This window comes from Armigeres subalbatus, chromosome 3, assembly GCF_024139115.2.
Source record: "Armigeres subalbatus isolate Guangzhou_Male chromosome 3, GZ_Asu_2, whole genome shotgun sequence".
Taxonomy (NCBI): Eukaryota; Metazoa; Arthropoda; class Insecta; order Diptera; family Culicidae; genus Armigeres; species Armigeres subalbatus.
Window position 1 is genome coordinate 212,970,663 of NC_085141.1, and position 22,892 is coordinate 212,993,554.

The following is a 22,892-nucleotide window of genomic DNA, read 5'->3' on the forward strand; positions in this document are numbered from 1 at the left end:
CTTATTTGTCTTATTTGCTTTATTTGTCTTATTTGCCTTATTTGTTTAATTTGGCTTATTTGTTTGATTTGTCTCATTTGTCTTATTTATTTTCAATTGTTTATCTCATCTCATTCCCATATTTGATTTCAATTTATGTATTAGGTATCCTCGTGTTCACAAATAGGAATACGCTTTTTTCTAGTGTCACGCTAAATACAAAGTTGACGGACTTTCTATCGCTCTCATCGCACCTTTCCTGCCGTGCGCCACAAGAAAATATGCTGTTGGCTGCTCTCCCGAAATGGTAACTTTTGTATGAAATTTAAAAAACTTGGTTGAAGTAAAAAGAGCTTCCTGCAAAATTTATTGCGATGACATATACTTTTTATTACATCAAAATGATCGTTGGAAAAATTCAAAACTTTTGTCAGTTGGGTTTTGCGAAATTCGGTTCCTTTGTGCCTCAAATCATCGGAGAGAGGTACTGAGAAGCGAAAATTTCAGTTGTACAAAAGCTTAGTATTTAGAGCTTAATTCAAATTTGTGAAATAGTAGGCCCATGAAATTTCGTAGGAACATTCCTTGATAAATTTCAAAGAGATTGTCAGTTGGGATAAGCGAAATTCGTTCCCAATTCCGAGTTATAGACATTTTAGTACGAAAATAGCGCTTAACCGCGAGAGAGCTTCCCTCAGACCTTAATGCATCTTCTGACTGTCAATCCCGGAAGATTGCAGCTTCTCAAAGCATACTCTGCCATTGCTTACTTTTCGCCCTGTGCAAAATCCAAACCAACTTTTTAGCGTGCTAATGAAATAGGTCTCAAAATATTATTCGGAAGAGTTTTTCCTTCAAATTTTCACGGCAGATAATCGTTTAATGATTTCATTCCAGAACTCCGTGATTACATCCGGAAAGCTATATCTGCTTAGTTTGATTGACTGTACACTTCGTAGGTAGTTGCTAGTCGTGATTAGCCAAGTAACAATAAAGATACACACCAATTTGGATTAGAAAATGCTGTCTTGGGATTCGAAAATTATTCTCACTTTGGCTTGCTTTGGAGTATCATTGATTCAAGACCAATAGCAATGCCGACCACAATTAAGTCAATTAAGGATTAGGAGAGAGAAAATAGTTCATTGCTACAAGAAACCGAGGAATCCTCTGCATCTGCGTGAATGTCACAGGAAATGGTAAAATGGAAATAAAGGAAAGTGTCCTGATATGAGGGGCAAGTTGAAACGATGCATATAAAAAACGATGCAAAATATTTCTAAATAATTTTGGTGAAGTTTTAATTTTTGTATGGATAATCTTTGGTTCGTATTAGTAAACACCGCAAACAGATTCAAAATTTAACACAGGGGAATTTTTTTACAGCACTTCAATGTTCAACTTTGAAAAAACCGTTTTAACTTGCCCCGGTGTACCTTACAAAATTTTCATAAAAATAATCTAGTCGACCCAACAGACGTTTTCCTGCATAGTAGGTGAAATTGTGAGGTGTGACTGCACATGCGAAATTTCCATACGAATCTTAATTTTAATTATTCACGATTTACTAAGCCTAACTCGTAATTTTTGCATGAGAAAATATCGTAGAAACCCGTCGGAAACTATAACGAACATATCCACTAAAGAAATGAAGAAATGTATAAAATTATTCATAAAAATTTCCACCAAATTAAATAGGGGAAAGACGGCTTTGGCAGGTTTTGTTCTATTATTGGCAGGGTTTTTTTTTATGACTGACTATGCTCATATTTGGCCTAAACATTCTTTGCATATCAAAGAGTATTGTGGCCAAATTTCATAAAATTTGGTCGACAAAAACCCCCTGACAATAATAGAACAAAACCTGCCAAAGCCGTCTTTCCCCCTATTTAATTTGGTGGAAATTTTTATGAATAATTTTATACATTTCTTCATTTCTTTAGTGGATATGTTCGTTATAGTTTCCGACGGGTTTCTACGATATTTTCTCATGCAAAAATTACGAGTTAGGCTTAGTAAATCGTGAATAATTAAAATTAAGATTCGTATGGAAATTTCGCATGTGCAGTCACACCTCACAATTTCACCTACTATGCAGGAAAACGTCTGTCGGGTCGACTAGATTATTTTTATGAAAATTTTGTAAGGTACACCGGGGCAAGTTAAAACGGTTTTTTCAAAGTTGAACATTGAAGTGCTGTAAAAAAAATCCCCCTGTGTTAAATTTTGAATCTGTTTGCGGTGTTTACTAATACGAACCAAAGATTATCCATAAAAAATTTAAAACTTCACCAAAATTATTTAGAAATATTTTGCATCGTTTTTTTATATGCATCGTTTCAACTTGCCCCTCATATCAGGACACTTTCCTTTATTTCCATTTTACCATTTCCTGTGACATTCACGCAGATGCAGAGGATTCCTCGGTTTCTTGTAGCAATGAACTATTTTCTCTCTCCTAATCCTTAATTGACTTAATTGTGGTCGGCATTGCTATTGGTCTTGAATCAATGATACTCCAAAGCAAGCCAAAGTGAGAATAATTTTCGAATCCCAAGATAGCATTTTCTAATCCAAATTGGTGTGTATCTTTATTGTTACTTGGCTAATCACGACTAGCAACTACCTACACAAAACAGATAGACATCATAGAACAAACTGCAAATTTCAAAGTAGGCTCTTTATTTATCAACAATCGACGAACGGCACTCCCGTACATCCAGGGCGACAATAAGAGAAAGCAAAGTATGCGATCCTGCTCTGTCTAATGTGCGTTGTTCAGTAAAGCTTGACTTCCACCGCTAGGTTCGCTAGCGTTCCAAAATCATCGAAGGACCACATTCCACGGCAAAGATGCCTATATGTTATGTGCTACCTACGAAGTGTACAGTCAATCAAACTAAGCAGATATAGCTTTCCGGATGTAATCACGGAGTTCTGGAATGAAATCATTAAACGATTATCTGCCGTGAAAATTTGAAGTAAAAACTCTTCCGAATAATATTTTGAGACCTATTTCATTAGCACGCTAAAAAGTTGGTTTGGATTTTGCACAGGGCGAAAAGTAAGCAATGGCAGAGTATGCTTTGAGAAGCTGCAATCTTCCGGGATTGACAGTCAGAAGATGCATTAAGGTCTGAGGGAAGCTCTCTCGCGGTAGAGCGCTATTTTCGTACTAAAATGTCTATAACTCGGAATTGGGAACGAATTTCGCTCATCCCAACTGACAATCTCTTTGAAATTTATCAAGGAATGTTCCTACGAAATTTCATGGGCCTACTATTTCACAAATTTGAATTAAGCTCTAAATACTAAGCTTTTGTACAACTGAAATTTTCGCTTCTCAGTACCTCTCTCCGATGATTTGAGGCACAAAGGAACCGAATTTCGCAAAACCCAACTGACAAAAGTTTTGAATTTTTCCAACGATCATTTTGTTGTAATAAAAAGTATATGTCATCGCAATAAATTTTGCAGGAAGCTCTTTTTACTTCAACCAAGTTTTTTAAATTTCATTCAAAAGTTACCATTTCGGGAGAGCAGCCAACAGCATATTTTCTTGTGGCGCACGGCAGGAAAGGTGCGATGAGAGCGATAGAAAGTCCGTCAACTTTGTATCTAGCGTGACACTAGAAAAAAGCGTATTCCTATTTGTGAACACGAGGATACCTAATACATAAATTGAAATCAAATATGGGAATGAGATGAGATAAACAATTGAAAATAAATAAGACAAATGAGACAAATCAAACAAATAAGCCAAATTAAACAAATAAGGCAAATAAGACAAATAAAGCAAATAAGACAAATAAGACAAATAGGGCAAATGAAACAAATAAGACAAATTCCTTCGGAAGTTTCTCCAGGAATTCCTTCGAAAGTTCCTTCTGGAATCCCTAAGGAAGTTCCTCCAGGAATTTCTAAGAAAGTTCCTCCAGGAATTCCTAAAGAAGTTCCTCCAGGAATTCATTCGGAAGTTCTTCCAAGAATTCCTAAGGAAGTTCCTCCAGGAATTCCTTCGGAAGTGCCTCCAGTAATTCCTTCGGAAGTGCCTCCAGGAATTCCTTCGGAAGTTCCTCCAGGAATTCCTTCGGAAGTTCCTCCAGGAATTCCTTCGGAAGTTCCTCCAGGAATTCCTTCGGAAGTTCCTCCAGGACTTCCTTCGGAAGTTCCTCCAGAAATTCCTTCGGAATTTCTTCCAGGAATTCCTTCGGAAGCTCCTCCAGGAATTCCTTCGGAAGCTCCTCCTCCTCTCTCGCCGAATCACTGCATGAGTGATAAATTTCTTCCGCATTGTTGCCTATTCCTTTTGTTCTCCGTTTACGGCAAATTTTCAAGCAATTGTAAACTGCATAATGATGAAATCATTTTGGTGACACTGACAGCGTCATTCTGGCGGGCTGAATTGGGCAATTTTCTCTCTCAGAGAGTGCTACCACGTGCTTTTTTAACGGAAAACCCTTCCCTCAGACCTTAAGGGAGTAGCTTGTTAAAAAACAAATCATCAGAGCATTCGGTCTAAATTACAGCTTCCGTTTCAACTGCCCCGCGTTTCAACTTGCAACGGTGTACCTTATTTCTTTTAAATGGAAAATTTTGATTCTTTTAAAAGTGCTAAAAATGTTTTGTTCTTCATGAAAATTTTGCATTATTTAGGGAAACATTATAATTATTTATTGCTTCTACTCTGATTTGTTCATTGGCATTTTCTATTTTTTTAGGGGAAATTTCTTATTTTTATGAGGAGTTTACGATACGAACGACGATGCTGGATTCTTCGAGGTGTGTCCACCCTTTATTGATGCCCTCAAGAAGATCCAATTTTGTGCCGGCTGGCAAATGTTTGAGCATCGGATACCCCATGTTGTCCGGTCATGTAGATCTTCTTTTTCCTTTACGTAGGGCAAAGTCCAGCTCGTCTAACGTTAAAGCTTGGTTAAAATCTTCGCCGTTGTCCCGGGGGACCTGGAAAGCCATCGTCTGCTCGCTACTGATGCCTTATAAGAAGTCGATCCAGGATTTCTCCTTCGCCTTATGAATGGTTTGCCGGCACTCATTCCGGGCAGTCTAATGTGTGTAAAGGAGATAAATCAGTTCGGGGCTGTCGGGTAGCAGCCGTTCTTTCGCCCTCTTTAGGGCTCGAAGTGCTTTGCTCCTACTCTTCTCTTCATTGCCTCTTTCGCAATTTCACTCCAACAGTGGATGACTCTGATGATGATGTTATCGATCATTTAGTAATCTGCGTTCGATAATTTAATAGTTAGTCAATAACTCAATCCAGAGGCTAAATTTTAAAATGTGTTGTATAATGAACTTCTAGTGCAAATGTTTTTCTACAACTCTGCCTAACAGGTCGATATTTGAATTCCACTATTAATATCGCTTTGGAGGGAGTAATACGAAGGGCAGGGATTGACACGAGTGGTACGATTTTCACGAAGTCCGTCCAGTTATTTGGTTTCGCCGACGACATTGATATCATGGCACGTAACTTTGAGAGGATGGAGGAAGCCTACATCAGACTGAAAAGCGAAGCTAAACGGATTGGACTAGTCATCAACACGTCGAAGACGAAGTACATGATAGGAAGAGGCTCAAGAGAGGTCAATGTGAGCCACCCACCACGAGTTTCTATCGGTGGTGACGAAATCGAGGTGGTTGAATTTTTTTTTTTTTTTTTTAATTTCTTTATTATAGTGCGAGGTGGTTGAAGAATTCGTGTACTTGGGCTCACTGGTGACCGCCGATAACGATACCAGCAGAGAAATTCGGAGACGCATAGTGGCTGGAAATCGTACGTACTTTGGACTCCGCAAGACGCTCCGATCGAATAGAGTTCGCCGCCGTACCAAACTGACTATCTACAAAACGCTTATAAGACCGGTAGTTCTCTACGGACACGAGACCTGGACGATGCTCGTGGAGGACCAACGCGCACTGGGAGTTTTCGAAAGGAAAGTGTTGCGTACCATCTATGGTGGGGTGCAGATGGCGGACGGTACGTGGAGGAGACGAATGAACCACGAATTGCATCAGCTGTTGGGAGAACCATCCATCGTTCACACCGCGAAAATCGGAAGACTGCGGTGGGCCGGGCACGTAGCCAGAATGTCGGACAGTAATCCGGTGAAAATGGTTCTCGACAACGATCCGACGGGAACAAGAAGGCGAGGTGCACAGCGGGCAAGGTGGATCGATCAGGTGGAGGACGACTTGCGGACCCTCCGCAGACTGCGTGGTTGGCGAAGTGCAGCCTTGAACCGAGCTGAATGGAGAAGTCTTTTATGTGCAGCACAGGCCACTCCGGCCTTAGTCTGATGATAAATAAATAAATATTAACAGAGTTAAGGCGCCAGTTGCAGTAACTTATACTAAATGATAACAAAATTTCAATATTTTAGTATGAGTTACTGCTACTAGCGCTATAGCTCCGTTATGATTGGAATTTAAAGATCGAACTGTTAGACAGAGTTGTAGAAAAACCTTCGGCTTATTGTCCAGTTAGTCATCCTTTCAGCTAGAAATGTCCTCCTTTTGACAAATAGCAACATTATTTATTGTACCACACAACAGTTGTCTCAAAAGATTCTTCATATTCAAAGTGTACGTGTGTATCAATGAGCTTTCGATTGGGCGATAGCTACTTCTATGTAATGGCTACAAATTAATGAATTGCTTGATTGGATGTATGAGACAATTATTCCACGATAGCAAGAGAGTTAAAAATTTGAAATGCTGAATAAGGATATACAATATTTCGAAAATTTCGAAGGAAATGATAAACATTTGAATTCATCCTGTAGTGCTTTGAATGAATCGCCTGCTTTGAGCGTGCTTACAGCGGCACACTAGGAGTTAACTTTCTGAAATCAGTATGGCGAAAGGCATCTAAGGTTCGATTTCTCAAAATTAAGCACTTTCGTCAAAAAAATATTTGGTAGGCCTGGTAGCGGACACTTTCCTACATAATCGGTACCAAATAGTTTTTCATGAAAAGTTTCCTATTTTGAGAAAACCCGCATTAGATGACTTTCGTCATACAAATTTCTGGCGGTTAACTCTTGCTGGCTATTTTGCGCATATACTATAGCGCCTGGATGTGACAGTGGCGGGTAGAAAATCAACCACTGCCAATAATTCATTCATCCAAATAGTTAGCCAAGCAATCAGTAAGCTAAATCATCTCAGGCGCGTTTCAAATCCCATAAATAGCAACTGATCAGCAAGGGTTCTTTTTTCTCGAAGAGCATCTAAAGAACCGTTCAACTAAAAGTTCATAGAGTTCAAGTTCACAAGTTCAAGAGTTCATAGAACTGTAAATGATTAGAAGGCACACTCTTCGATGGCTTTTTCTTGACCCTAGGTGGTTAGATTTTTTAGAATTTTCCATAGAAGTTTAAGAAGAAAAGTATTTTTTGGGCTGTATTTCAAGAAGTGACTTTTTTTTCTTGCAGATCTATCGGATCACCTGGGCTTAGTTTCTAGCCACTATACAGCATTGATCATGCTCTTAGAATGTTATAATAAAATGCTACACAAAAATTGTATGACGAATTGTGTTTTAAAGCCCTATATTGTTTTTGGTTGTAAACGATAGTGCATCGGTCAAGAATACATGTACCAGATATTCAAATACTGTTAATAGTTTAAGTGAGTAAAAAGGATAATGATAACTTATGTTGCTGAAATGGCATCACCACCAGCCCAAAACGTTTGGCCCATATATAAACTGAATTTGAGTGAAGTGCCCTGCGGTGTTTTGCGTGTGGAACCATATTATACAATTTAGTTTTGAAAATCAAACAAGACCAAAAATCAGTCGAGTCGAGTCAAGTACGAGACACTGAAGACGGTCTTACTGTTGAGGTCAAAATACGTATCTGTCAAAGGTACAATAAAGTAGTGGAATTAAATGGAATAGTACAAACTCGTATTATGACAAGTAAATACATTCCACTAAAAGCTTAAAATAATGTTTGTATAAAAACAAAAATGTTGAAGAATTTCTAAATTTTAAATTAACCATTTTTCTGATTGACTACCAAGTTGCAAAAGAAAATCAAACGCGTTCAGTATGATTAGCTTCATCGTTCCCTTGAAAAAATAAAATGTCGATTCTTTATTTTAGACCCAATTCGAAGAATTCGCTGCTTCTCTGGACGTTCTGGAGCTTCGCCTCCAAAAATATTATATTCAAATTTTAAAATGCATGAAAAGGTCTAGTTAAAGAATCCGCGGAAAAACATAAAATTTAATTTTGTTTCTTTAAAATTTGAATCGAAAGGGGCCTCAAACTTGTTTAGTTTCAAATAAACATGGAACTTATATTTTTTGTTTCGTTTCGAAACAAAAAAGGACCACCGATCTTGATTACTATCAGAAAATCTTACAAACTTTTCTAACACCATATTGTAAGAAATGCAGAAAATCAAATATAAAACTTTCATATGAAACACAGTAAAAATCATACTTTTTCATATGTCCCCCTTTTGAGCAACTCGTAGAACCAAATGTTCTCCTTTCAAACAAATTGGTCTGGTGAGGCTACCTCCATCACCTATACCCTTATTAGTGGCAATAACACTGTAGTCTCCTTTGTTTGATATACTATGCCCCATTAATTTAGAAGCTTTTATGGTCACATTCTATAATTCTATACTACGTTTGTTTTGGCTGCTCAACCTACAATGGAATATAGCATGCTGTCCCACCTGTCCCCCATTAACTACATAGAGAGCTAACGACGCTTAAGGTCACTCCTGACGGATTTTCAATTTTCAAAGTACTCGCGTTTTCAAGGGCACACCCGAGGGCACACCATTCGATACGGAAGCAACGCACAACTGTTATTTTTATTTTTTCACGCATGCTGCGACGCAGCAAAGCTGAAAAAATAAAAATGACAGTTGTGCGTTGTTTCCGTATCGAATGGTGTGCCCTTTAAAATACGAGTACTTTGAAAATTGGATTCCGTCAGGAGTGACCTTAAACTAAACGTAAACGAAACTCGCATTGATGATGAGAATATTGTTCGTGCATAGCCGGACCTAAAGACCTGTGTTTCGGGGTCGATTTCAGCTAGTGACATTCCTTCCCTTGCTTCTTTTCAGCAATAATTCTCATAAACTTATTATAATTATTCAGCCTAAGGTCAGAGTGACCTCTGCAGTACATAACAAACGTATCCATTCAGCTTGATCCATGGCTGTACGTCGCCAGCCCGTGTTACGAGAGTCCGTGAATCGTCCTCCACCTGATCGATCCACCTTGCTCGCTGTGCACCTCGCCTTCCTGTGTCAATCGGATCGTTGTTGAGAACCATTTTCCGAGGGTTATTGCCCGACATTCTTACTACGTGCCCGGCCCACCGCAGTCTTCCAGTTTTCGCGATGTGAACGATGGATGTTGATGCAACTCGTGATTCATTCGCCTTCTCCACGGGCCGTTGGGCGTTGGTCCTTCACGAGCATCGTGCAGGTCTCGTGTTCGTTGAGGACTACCGATCTAATGAGCGATTTGTAGATAATCAGTTTGGTACGGCGACACTATTCGATCGGAGCGTTTTGCGGAGTCCAAAGTACGTACGATCTCCTGCCACGATGCGTCTCCGAATTTCTCTACTGCTATCGTGTGTCACCAGTGAGCCCATGTACGCGAATTCTTAACCACCTCGATTTCGTCACCTCCGATACAAACTCGTGGTGGGTGGCTAACGTGGTCCTTGAGTCTCTTCCTATCATATACTGGTGACTAGTCCGATCCGTTTTACTTCCCTCTTTAGTATGATGTAGCGTTCATCCATAATATCAATGTTGTCGGCGAAACCAAATAGTTGTACGGACTTCGTGAAAATCGTACCACTCGTGCCCATTCCTGCCCTTCGTATTACTCCCTCCAATGAGATGTTGAATATCAGGCACGCCCTGTCGTAGCCCTCTGCACTTTTCGACGGTACTCGAGAATGTCCCTGAAACGCGAACTACGCACATCACCCTATCCATCTAATATATCTGTTAAAACATCTTCGCCTTTTCCAATTATATCAGTTTATCTGAAAATCCTTATCCGTTCTCATAAATGTAACATTTAAATACAAGTTTATGTAATTCAATATTAAACAGTTATTTTCCAAAGGAATTTTGTCAACACTTTTTTTGAATTGAAATCATGTTTAATACAATCTAAAAAATGGAAAATGGAAAAATAGTGATCATTTCTTAAAATTTTGTTTTATTCAAATTTAAATCTTCTACAGGGGTTGGACAGAATGATCGGGACAGGCAAAATTTTATCAAAATTCAAATGACCAGAACTCTGTGAAAAATCAACCGATATCTTTGGTTCTTACAGTGTTCGACGGGAAAATTAATCAAGTTTTGGGAAACTGTTTCAAATCCATGTTCAGGCCACTGGGCACCAGAAATATTCCGGATTATTTGAGGACATGTCAAATATTCTATTTTTTCAGCGCTTGTATTTTTTGCTTGGGTGAAATGTTGACTCTTTTTATATTTTACTAGATAAACTAGAGCTCTTCCTGAGTTGATTGATATATTGATGTCACAGATCGGACAACAAAAACCTGAGATATGGCCGTTTCCATGAAACCGGTTCCACTCATTGTCGCATGCACGATATTGTTCTAGTAGGCAGCGTTCTTGCACAAGTGGTATCCTGTGGTTCTGAGCAAATATTTAAATCACAAATGTCCTAGACTACCGTCATACGCATATTTGTCTCATGTTTAATAAGATTTCCTATGTACGTGGGACATTTATGCGTTGCACGCCAGTAGAGATGTGTGCCGGTCCGAAAATCTTCGGTGGCGACGGTGCACAATGGTCGGATTCGTCAAATTTCACGACAGAATTCGATAACTCGAAAACCATCAGTACTAGAGTTTTTACGTCTTCAGACGAAACTATCTACAAGAAAAGGTCTATTTTTGGTGTAAATTTTGTTAAATTTATTTTTTTAATCTTTCAAATTAGGGGTCGTACTGTTCTGAAAAGTTGGGAAAAATTCAATTCTACGCATTTTTGCCAAAATAATATTATTTTTTTTCATACAGGTAATATTTTATGACAAAATTACTAAATTTGGATAGGGTGGTCCCGAACAAAACAATTTTTAGCTTCTACTTTTTTCAATTCAAATTATTTTCAAAAACTGCCAAAGCATCGCTTCACGGTCTGCTAGCTGCTAGCTTCATTTTCAAACATGTTTTTATTTTTGGGTTTATTCCACCAAGTTTTTGCGAAAATCCGGTGCACACTAAAAAAATATTAAAATCACATGTGATGTAATCCTGATTTAACGTAAATGTTCTGTGATTTAATTTAGAAAATGCTGTAACTTTTTATACTTTCAGATGTATATTTCGAATTTAAGTTAGAACTCATCATGAACTGCCTTTAACTTAACTTCATATCCTAGAAAACGTAAATTTACATGATTTCTTATGCTGATTTCAGTTTCAGTATAGCCTTGAATGTTGCTGATGGATGCTTCAGTCATTCTTGGTAGCAGTGCGACGCTGTTGTATTTTTATTGAGTGCAAAAGAAAGTTTTGCTTTTCTGTACTTAGGTAGTGAAATTAAATGGTTAGCTACGGTGTTTCGATTTTCTTGGTGTTAATTTCATAAATAAAATTGTGCACGATAATTATTCGACTATCTCATCAAAGCTGTTCCAGTTTCTTAGGCGCAAACAATCAAGTTGAGCGTAAAGTACTATTGCCGCCTTGGAAGCAAATGTTTGGCCGTTTCAAAACTGTTTTTGCATGTATAGTGAGCAAGTATGCTTGAAAACACTTTATGAAATTCAGACAACGTTTTGTCACTCTTGGAATTTTGGTCAAGAGGGTGCGTGTTTTTTATTATTGAAAACAATGAGACACTGTGCAGTGCGTGTATTACGAAAGTTCTTATTGCTTTTTATGGATAACTGATTTTTGAGCAATTTTTTGAACTTGGAATAATTTTGGTCAATTGTATTTATAAATAATATCAACAGCGAGGTGATTCCGGTGCCTAACTGGAATATTCATTCGGAACCGTTACTTCGAAAGTTACTCTACAAGCTCAGCAAAATAAGGTATGTACGATCATTTACAAAATGATAATAATTAAATACACGTCATGAAGTGAAAGTAAGCTGTGCTTGCTTTTACGTCATGGCGTGTATTTTTTTTGGATCGTAATGGCATGTAAATTTAAAGGCAGACTTAATTTTGCAACAAATGAGCCGCTCCATTTATGTGCATGTTATAAGCCATAAATTTACACGATATTTTTTAAGTGTGTGGGTAATAAATGTGTTTTACATGGAATTGCGGAATTTTCATTCAAAAACTAATACGATCATCAAATAAAAATGGACAAAGATGGACAAATGAGATGTCATGGATATCATTGGCCTGAATGTATAGTTTCAGAAAGCGATTGATTTGTTTGCTAATATTTGCTACTAACTGCAGTATAAAGCTCAGAAAAAAATTTTCGTGAAAAAACGCACATAACATGCTTAACATATGTTATAATTAAAAGACGCGCAATCCAAAGACCGTGAAGCGATGCTTTGACAGTTTTTGAAAATAATTTAAATTGAAAAAAGTAGAAGCTGAATTTTTTTTTTCGGGACCACCCTATCTAAATTTAGTAATTTTGTCATAATACATGTCATAATTAAAATTAATATTATTTTATCAAAAATGCTTAGAATTAAATTTTCTACTACTTTGTAGAACAGTACTAATTTGAAAAATTAAAAAAATATATTCTACAAAATTTGTCACAAAAAAGATACCCTAATGACAACTTACACCAAAAATAGACCTTTCCTTGTAGATAAATTTCGTCTAAAAACGTAAAAGCTTTAGCGCTGATGGTTTTCGAGTTATCGAATTCTGTCATGAAATTTGACGAATCCGACCATTGTGCGCTGTCGTCACCGACGATTTTCGGACCGGCACACACCTCTACTGCCGTTCTACGCATAATTGTCCCACGTACATAGGAAATCTCAGCAAACATGGGACAAATGCCTACTAGAACAATACGTGCATGCAACAGTACATACGACAGTGTGCAAATTCGAGCCAAAAAACGGACGCAATTCAACCACGGTATGTACATATCTGGAGATTACCTTAAAAAAATCACAAAAATCCAAAGAATCTGATAGTGCCGACCCCTTTGCCGTTAGAATACTGGAAGTGTCCTATTTTGTCCAATTTCCCCTACAAATAGAGGATTTTGCTAATGCATATGTTCACATCAATCGAAAAGACAGGGAAAACCTTGACTTGTGTTATGGAAATATCATAATAGGCCTCCCATATATTTTTGAATATGGATAAGTGTCTCATTTTGTCTAATACCCCCTATAAAATGCTTCAGATGATACACATTTAAGATTCGAGGAGATCATCAAATGAGTTACTGTCAGTTATGAAATTCAGGACGATGAAATAGTGTTATCCTCGGACAATTCTCGCTTAACTTTTCAAAAGGACCTAAGCAGGGTTACTGATTCCTACATTGCATCATCTTTCGCTTGAGATGCCGCTCAGTTATGAATACCACAGCTTTTGTTCGTGTGTCTTCGTCGCGCGTGAGAACACGATACGCAATGAACCAAACCATACATTTTGGGCTTCCCTTTTCATCCGTGCTTTTGCCAATCACTGAGTTACCAGTATCTGCAAATTGGAAGCAAACGGCACTCACCAGTTATTCGTATCTGCACGGATTCTTGCTTTGCGTATAAAGTGTTCATCGGATTCCTTGTTGATTGCATCACGAGCGATGGATCGCCAAAACGCATCGCGAGTGATGATGATTGGGTATGATTGGAAGTTGTAGGGAGCGTTACACAGGATTCTCTTATGCATATAAACCTAGAGGTTCTGCTTTAGCCTTTCGGAACATTTGAAGCGCGAGCCCACGAGCTTTGTATTTAGTACATTCAGACGTTAATTATTGTTATATCGCTTCAAACTTAAAAGATAGACGCTTACAGTCTTCATTAAAGTTATTTGGGAGATCTAGGGCTTTTAGTTGAAGATGAGTTCAGGGATGCATCCACTTGACAGCGGTAGCGTATGTGCGACGACGTAATGGGGTCGAAACTTAAGGTTCCCCCAAACACACGCGACGCGACAGTCGCGACGCGATTCTATTGCTTGGCGACTGCGATTCTGTCGTCGTTGGTATGGAAGGATAAATGGAACATTGCCTGCAGCGACCCAGCGATAGAATCGCGGCGACTAGTTGTCGCCGTCGCGGCGATGAAATCGCTTAGGTCTGGGGGAGCCTTTATACGATTTTACTCTTTGAAAGGCAGACGAATCTAAACAATAAATTAACAAAAACAACAATAAGACGCAATGTTTACATGGTATTAAACTCGAATGAATGCTCGCTTAACTTTTCAAAAGGACCTAAGTAACATTTTTTTCATGAATTAATTTGAGTACTGCAATCAAAATCTTACATGTTTTTCTGTTGATTGCGCTATTCAAATTAAATCATGAAAAAAATGTTACTTAGGTCCTTTTGAAAAGTTAAGCGAGAATGTTTGTTATACATTATACAGTTCAGAAACATTGGAAAATTTGTGGCAATATATTTGCCACTGCCTTGCAAGCGCAATTTCAGCAACAACAAAAAAATAAATAAAATATAACAAAATAAACAAAATAAAATAAACAAAATTATTTTGCAGTTACTTGGTTGTTAAACATTTCTCGCTCTTAGAATTTCGCTTTCCATGCTGCATGAAAGCGCACAAATGCGCTAGACTCTACAAGACTTTACGGTTGTTTACATACATTCTTGCTCCATTTAGCTGCTGAATCTCGTGAAATTTCGTAACGAGTGCTTTTAGTTGCATTCCTACTAATTTTCCACTCGAAATATAATGTGAAAATATTTGTCACAAAGAATACAAAACTAAAAAAAAAAAGCAATTTCGTCGAAAATTCAAAAAATAAATATATGTACAAAAAAAGCAACGCATTTTTCACGCTAAACACTTTATAATCTAACACAGGAGATACAAAATAATTATTACCAATGGGAAAAAGTACCGTGCTGTGCCCTTATTCCAATCAGCGCCTAATTCCGTTCACGCAAAACAAAATAATAAATAATGAAGAATTTTTGTATAAAAATAACAGAAACATATTTTTATACTTTTCTTCGGTTATATATGCATGAAATGAAATGAAAAGCAGCGTCATTTGAGCGATAAATAGTGAAAATTTCAACAAAGTTTGTTGATCGTCACTACAGGCGCCATTTTGACTGTTTTCATTAACCCACTTGCTAAGAACATCTACCATAATATTCAAGCATTTTTAGGTGAAAATTTGCCCTTAATTTGAAACAAAACTGCATAACAAGATATAACAGGTAACATTGCAGTGTATTACCTAATCGTTGACTGTATTTTTTCGATATGAAATGCTGAAAAGTGAAAAATATCTTGACCGGAATAAGGATACATCTAAATCAACTCGTTCCTTATTCCGTTCTATGGGTCTGAAGGATGGATTCCGAAAATTACATTCGTGAGAATATAATCTATGAGTTAGGAAAGGTATATCGTACATTAATGAATCCATCCAGAATGATGAACTTTAGAAATTCTATCCTGCAAGCAATCAGACCGAAAGGAACTCCGTTCATAACTCTACGCAAAATGGTTTTGGGAACGTTTTTCAATTCATGCCGGGGAAACGCAGTTTTTTTTTTCAGTTGTTAGTGATTGGCGAATTGTCAAGTGAACAATATTAAAAAAGGGCTTCCGAAGAACAAAGAAATATTCAATTTGAACGAAACAGCTACACGAACAATTCCATACAAATAGAGACATTGTTTGGGAAGATTCAGGCCAAAATTAAAGGCCTAGTATCCAGGCCAAAGTCAAAATTACGTTGAGGATAAAGTGGGAAACTCCGATAGTGAATCGTATCTGCCTTTATCTATGGTACCTAATGCTACTGGGCTGGTAAGCTAGCATTGATGTTCATGTTGAACTCGTATGGTAAGTGCAACAAACGAAAAAACAATCAATTTAGCTAAACTAAGGAAATATCATTCATTGTATTTCAAATTTGGAAGAAAATAACATTTTAATTTTTTTATTTGCAATAATAATGAATGAAAAGATGCATTTGTGAGAAAAATTATGTCTGATATTAACATCTCCAAGAAATTAAATGTTTTTCGAGTGATTGGAATTAGGAACACGAATAAACGGATTTAGGAACAATGCCATTTCAGATGATTGGAATTAGGACCACACAGCTGCTCAAGTTTATTTAAACTATTGGAACCTAAGTCTATGAATGCATCCCAACATATTTTATTTTCAATTGTATATTGAAAATGACACTATGTAGTGAAATTGCAGCTTCAAAATACTTAACGGCTATTTTTTAGAGTTTTTAGACATAGCGCATTGTCTTAGGTGAACGGAATAAGGGCACAGCACGGTATATCTTTGTCGTTTTTTAACGAATTACAACTGAAAACCCTTATTTCACTCGAATCTTACGACCTAATTGTAAAAAAAAATGATATTGGCATTTCAATTTTTATGGCTTAAATTCATCTGGAGTGTTACTAGATATGAAATATAGCTACTAGATTTTATTTATTCTTCATTAAAGTGATTTTTAAATAATTATAAAGTTCATCACTGATAGTACACGTGTGAATTTTTTGTTCCGAATTTCATATTTGTGATTTTTTATTTTTTTAAACTTACTCACTCGACTCCGAGGATAAGTATCATGGAAAAATTGGATTATTGCATACCGTCGTCGGGGGTGACAATGGGTCTGGGGTGAGAATGAGCCAGCGTCCTCGCCGACAGTCTGGAGGTCGGAAAAAACCGTTCAAAAAGGTCTCTTATAATTCAGTTTTCTTGTTCTCAGATACACTAAATCTAATCTTCAATTTTATGTAGCTGAAACAGTGACCCATTCTCATCACCATTTGAACCACTGTTTCCCTCGAAGACGGTACCTTATAACACAGAGAACAGATATGGAGGCTCGAACAAAATTTCTGGATTGCTAATGATACTATTGATTGATTGTACACATTGGCGGAGCCAGAGTTCTGGTAATGGTAATGGTGGGGCACCAGTAACTTCAATACACATCAAGTCTCACTGGCGTATAAAAACACAGATTTCACTTTAGATTCGGAAATATTTGAAATTTAGTGCGTTGTCTAATCTGATTGGATCTTTATATGTTATGTAAACTCGCAAAAACAGCCCTAGCCTTCTTGATCCGTGCTCTTATGTCATGCTTAGTTCCGCCGTCCGAAACTAAGTGGCTGCCAAATATTGAATGTTTTCGACGAAGGATTTCTCGACATTTTTAATTTTCTCCAAGAATTCTATAAAAACTCCTACAGGGAAAGCCCTCCGTGATGTCTACGATAACTTTGGAAATTCCGGAATTTACTTTAGAAATTTCTTTACGAATTTCTTTGGAACTTCTTTTGGGAATTTCTTTGAAAAATCCTTCAAAAAATTCTGAAATATCTTTGTAAAATATTGCAATTCGATAATAAATTCCTATGAAATTAATATACTTCCCCCATTCGCATATATGCCATATATTGTCGCATACAGATATAATAGCCATTGATGTTTCAAATCGCATGTTTCATATAAAGTTTCAAAAAATCTAATAATGATGTTTTACATTAGATGTTATTAAAATTTTGCTGAGTAGTTCATCATTCGATAGATTACCGTGAAACAATTTAATTAGGGTTAAACAGTGTTTGGTTCTGTGCAGTCAGGTTGTGCAAATTCTTAATGGAACTATTATGCGAGTACTTTCAATATTGAATGCACATGACTTTGTATTTTTGGACATACAAGATCATCCATTCCCGAGTAGTTTAATAATATCAAATGTTGATAGGATAGCACAATAAGATATGGACATGATTGATATAAGAGATAAAAGATCAGGGGGCCCTCCTTAGCCGTGCGGTAAGACGCGCGGCTACAAAGCAAGACCATGCTGAGGGTGGCTGGGTGCGATTCCCGGTGCCGGTCTAGGCAATTTTCGGATTGGAAATTGTCTCGTCTTCCCTGGGCATAAAAGTATCATCGTGCTAGCCTCATGATATACGAATGCAAACATGGTAACTTGGCTTAGAAACCTCGCAGTTAATAAATATGGAAGTGCTTAATGAACACTAAGCTGCGAGGCGGCTCTGTCCCAGTGTGGGGATGTTATGCCAATAAGAAGAAGAAGAATAAAAGATCAGACGATAATATCAATATTTTGCACTAAAATATCATGAGAAGACCAAGTTATGCTATTTGTAATAAGTGATCAATATCATGTGCCATTAGTTCTTCTAGGTTCTTATTCATATCTTGATATTTTAATGATATTTCGGTGTATTTTTTTTATATATTTGCCTGTTCTTTTATCTCTTATATCAATTAAGTCCACATCATGTTTTATTATTCTGTTCATGGCTTCTGCCCGGGTTGGGTTAACTCAAAAGTGATGAAAAGTGAAATTTTACTATTATGTGAGTGGGGCAGTATAGGAGTTTCGATGTAAATTTATTTAGGAATCCTTTCTGAAATTTCTTTATAAATGCTTTTGGATTCTTTCAATTAATTTATTATTTGTATTTGGTGAAATTCCAGAAAACTTCTTGATCAATTGTTCCAGAAATTTCTTGGAAATTACAGGAATTTCTTCAGAAAATAATTTGGAGATTTTTTTTACAATTTTTTTAAGACATTCCTTCGGAAATATTATCAAAATTGGCGTATATAATCAAATTTCAGAACAAACATTCAATTTGGTGGGTCACGTGCCCCATCACGCCCTAGCTCCATCAGTGCCTATACACTAACGCCGTTAAATTATTGAATTGCAGACTAAACATACTTCCATAAATAATAATGGTTTTTATCTGTTCTTACAAACCAAATAGATTTTTGGTTTTGTGAAGGCTGCCTCAAAAAATTGTCCTGTTCCGCCTCAAAAAATGAGCGGAAATCATTTTGTTAAATGCAGGTTAAGTTATTTGAAGAAGACATGTTGGTTCGCTACCGATATTTGATTTGAGTAAAAAAGTCTTTGAGGTATTTGAATGTCTCATAAGACTGTCACTATAGAACGTCGTCAGTTGCATTCTAGTAAAAATTCTGCTGAGGCCTACTACACATGATGGTATAACTGCAAATATACATTACCAGGTGACAGATGGTGTTATGTTGTTGCGTATTTGTATCAATGTGGTTCAGCTTCAGTATAAACACTAGCTGTATCTGCTGTTCAATATAGTAGATTTTCTATGTTCCTTCCACACACGAGGTGGAGAACAGCCTTGAAGAAATTTAAAGTAAATAACTAGAGTTTAGTATGGAGACATAATGAAAGCTTTTTTATTGTTTTGATCTGAAACCTATTAAATATTCCAAGCATTTTTTATCCGTATTTTATATCGATGAAATGCGTAGTTGGTGAGAACTACGCATGGTGAGAATGGGTGATTTGTCCAAACAAGGAAATTAATTATACTTTAAATGTTGTGGCGCCATCTTATTCAAACAGCACCACCGTTTTAGTACAGGTTCCCTGAAGACAAATTGGAAGAAGCACTACGCGCCCTATTTTAGAAATCTAAGACTTCCATTTGATGCCAACATATCGAAAACCTATTGGAAAATGAATTTTTGCTATCACGTTGAAATCTTGGGTAACGTTTTACCCCAATTCATAACTTCTTCAATGCATTATAATGAATAAATTCTTTAAACAGTGTTAATCACATAAACCAATGTGGTAGGATGATGCATAGCACACTCTGTTTTTGTTTTTAATAAGAAATGCTAAGCCATGTTAACCAGTATTAAATATATCCGTATAACAATCTCAATAGAAACTTACATAAACACGTAGGCATATAGCAATAATTAAATAATGTTCAATTTGTCATGCTATCAGTAATCTATGGTAAACTATGACGAGCAGCGATATCATTTGAACCTCGCTTCATACCTCCCATACCTAGGTAGGTATATTATTCTCCACCCGCATCGCTTGCTGTCCGTTACAATGTTTGCCGGCGGACTGCGATGATTCAATTTTTCTATCATCATCACCACTCATCGCCATTCATCATCGCATCCGATCGCAAATCTCCAAATTCTGCTGGAGATAAATCGAGGCCGATGCAAAAGCAGTACGAACAGTACAACACTTTTGCACACACCGGAGTCACTCACCACATGGTGATGAATCAAACCCGAAGCTAATGCAGTACGAATAAATACGAAACATATTCATGCAGGATTCACTCGTCAGCTTTGGGAAGATATATTTTGTGCGGTTCATTCGGGATGCATCATTTATCGTTCTTTTCCGATTCCGTTCGCAAAGTATGAGTGAATGCGAGATACTTGATGCGATTTCCAGTAACGTTGGACCTAAGTAACATTTTTTTCATGATTTAATTTGAGTACTGCAATCAAAAGCTTTCATGTTTTTCTGTTGATTGCGCTATTCAAATTAATTCATGAAAAAATGTTACTTAGGACCTTTTGAAAAGTTAAGCGAGAATTCACTGGGAATCTGTTTAGTGTCTGTTTTTGTCTGATGCCCCCTATAGTTTAAAATTATGTTAAAAAGTATAACATCAAATCAATTTTCATTTTAGGAAAATGTACTAAGATCCTTGAAGACTGTTGTAGGCATATCAAAAGGCTATTCCTTTTTTGCAGGGTCCCTTCAGTGTCTCATTTTGTCGAATATCCCTTATACGTTGAAACTTTTTTTTTACAATTTATCAGAACACACAAATTAAAAGTTCGAGAAAATTTTGTGAAAATCGGCGAATTATCTGGACAAAGAAATGTGACTTTTCCTAGGAGTTGAATAGTGTCTGATTTTGCTAAATATCCCCTATAGTTTAATGAAATTTTAAAATCAGATAGAGCAAATCAATTAATAACTAATGAAATTTTAAAATCAGATAGAGCAAATCAATTAATAACTATGAAAATTATATTGGCATCCTTGTTTACTTAGTGGACATATTAAAGAGAGTTTGAACATGGATATGAACCAGTTTTCCAAAACTTGATTAATTTTCCCGTCGAACACTGTAAGAACCAAAGAAATCGGTTGATTTTTCACAGAGTTATGGTCATTTAAATTTCGATAAAATTTTGCCTGTCCCGATCATTCTGTCCAACTCCTGTACATAATAAAAATTAGTTAATATTTCCTTGCTGACGATTTAACTCGCGAACGGATTGCCCGATTTGCAAGATTTTTCTCTAATCGATTCGTTTTGGGATCCGCAAGGGTTGTATATACAAAAAGTTGGTGAATTTAACATGGAAATGTAAAAAAATAACATCTAAAATTTTGGGTCAACTGTTGAGGAAAACAAAACAAACGCACGGAAATTGATGTAGAGTGCAGTGCTGCAAATAGTTTATTGTAACATTTGCAACACCCAAGCAAAGCTGGGTTTCTTCGCTAGTATTAAATAAATATATGTTTAACAAAATTTTAAACAGTATTTGCACAATTCTTATGAAAAATACTATGAATTATATGGTGGCGCAGAGAAGAAAAGAATACTCCAAGATTTTTTTAAATATTGTAAAAACGGCCTTCAAATATCCTTTCAATTTATACTTCGGTGCATGGATTTTTACTGCGATAAACAATTACCAACTGTTTTAGTATAATATAATATATTTTAAAATAATAATAAAGTGATAAATAACCGGAAATGCGGATTGCTTCGCCCAAACTTACCGTATCGGTTTTTTCGAATTGATATCAAAGAATATGCCTTTGTACGTTAATGCAGCTGTCAGAGAAGCGTGAAATATACGAGTACATCAGTTGAAGTTTTATTATGCAGTCCCCGATAAGAGCACAACGTTCCAGCAGTATTCACCTAAACAAAACACGATGCACAGGCTGTAAATCACCAACACTAGATTTCGCTTGTAATCCACAATTTGTCCTTTGGTTGTTCTTTTTACCACATACGGTGCCAACCCGAATATGCGGCTAACAAAAAACACCGCTTTTGTCGACTCGGATATCTCCATGGGTTTGCCTTTTTTCGTTGGGATGATTCAAAACGTAAAACGAGATTTAAAAAAGAATATCACTGCTACATGTTTTGGAAATTATTCTTATGGATCGTTTCACACTAATGCGACTTCATACGAAATGGATATTATTGAACATCATTGGATCCAACGTTAAGAAAACACGCATGCAATGTGCTACTCGGGAACCACACTGTCATCAGCACTCCATTCAAGGGGAAACCAACCACATCATTTCAGTATTTTGTATTTCTCTCTGATTGAGGATATGAAACATGATAGTACCGTTTATCGCCACAATAGTAACTGACTTGTTTTCGACCGACAAAGACTCCCTAAGATGTGTCAACGATTAGAACAGGTATTTCCATCCAAATGGTTTCTGTGAAAATGGAATTCAGACACCAGGGATTATCTGTTTATATAGAGCTACAATCACGAAATGGAACGAACATGTGGTATTGTTAATTTTCCATTTTCCACTTCAAGTGTGTTTACTCTTTTGTCATGAACAGTCTTTCCCTTCATTTTACACTGGACAACTTGGACAATCAGCCAGAGTTACCTGTTTCAAAATATAGTGGCAGAGGAAGATTGGGTGCACTTACGATACATACATGATAGAGCTCGACAGAGTTGAATCAAGCTTGGATTTCTCCAAGCTATTGAAACACGAAATTCAATACTGTTAAATCGTTTAAGCCAATTGGTCTCCCAAGCAAATAAGAGTAATCAATTTATATCATGTTGTTTTAATGAGTTCAACAGTTTTCCTA

General features: G+C 36.8%; 1 protein-coding gene across 5 annotated transcripts in view; it reads right to left on the reverse strand.

Annotated features, from left to right (window-relative positions):
• Positions 1 to 22,493, reverse strand: part of LOC134219262 (gustatory receptor for sugar taste 43a) — a 46,668-nt gene extending 24,175 nt beyond the window's left edge. For 4 of the 5 annotated variants that reach the window (XM_062697984.1, XM_062697986.1, XM_062697982.1 and 1 more), the window contains exons 1-2: positions 21,957 to 22,492; positions 21,812 to 21,866 (exon numbers count right to left, since the gene is read on the reverse strand). In XM_062697984.1, coding sequence (XP_062553968.1) covers positions 21,812 to 21,866; positions 21,957 to 22,113 — 212 coding nt within the window. In that variant the 5' untranslated portion in view covers positions 22,114 to 22,492. Of the gene's footprint in view, positions 1 to 21,811; positions 21,867 to 21,956 lie in introns of all 5 variants that reach the window. The other variant, XM_062697983.1, reaches the window with a different exon arrangement.
• Positions 22,494 to 22,892: the final 399 nt, after the last annotated feature.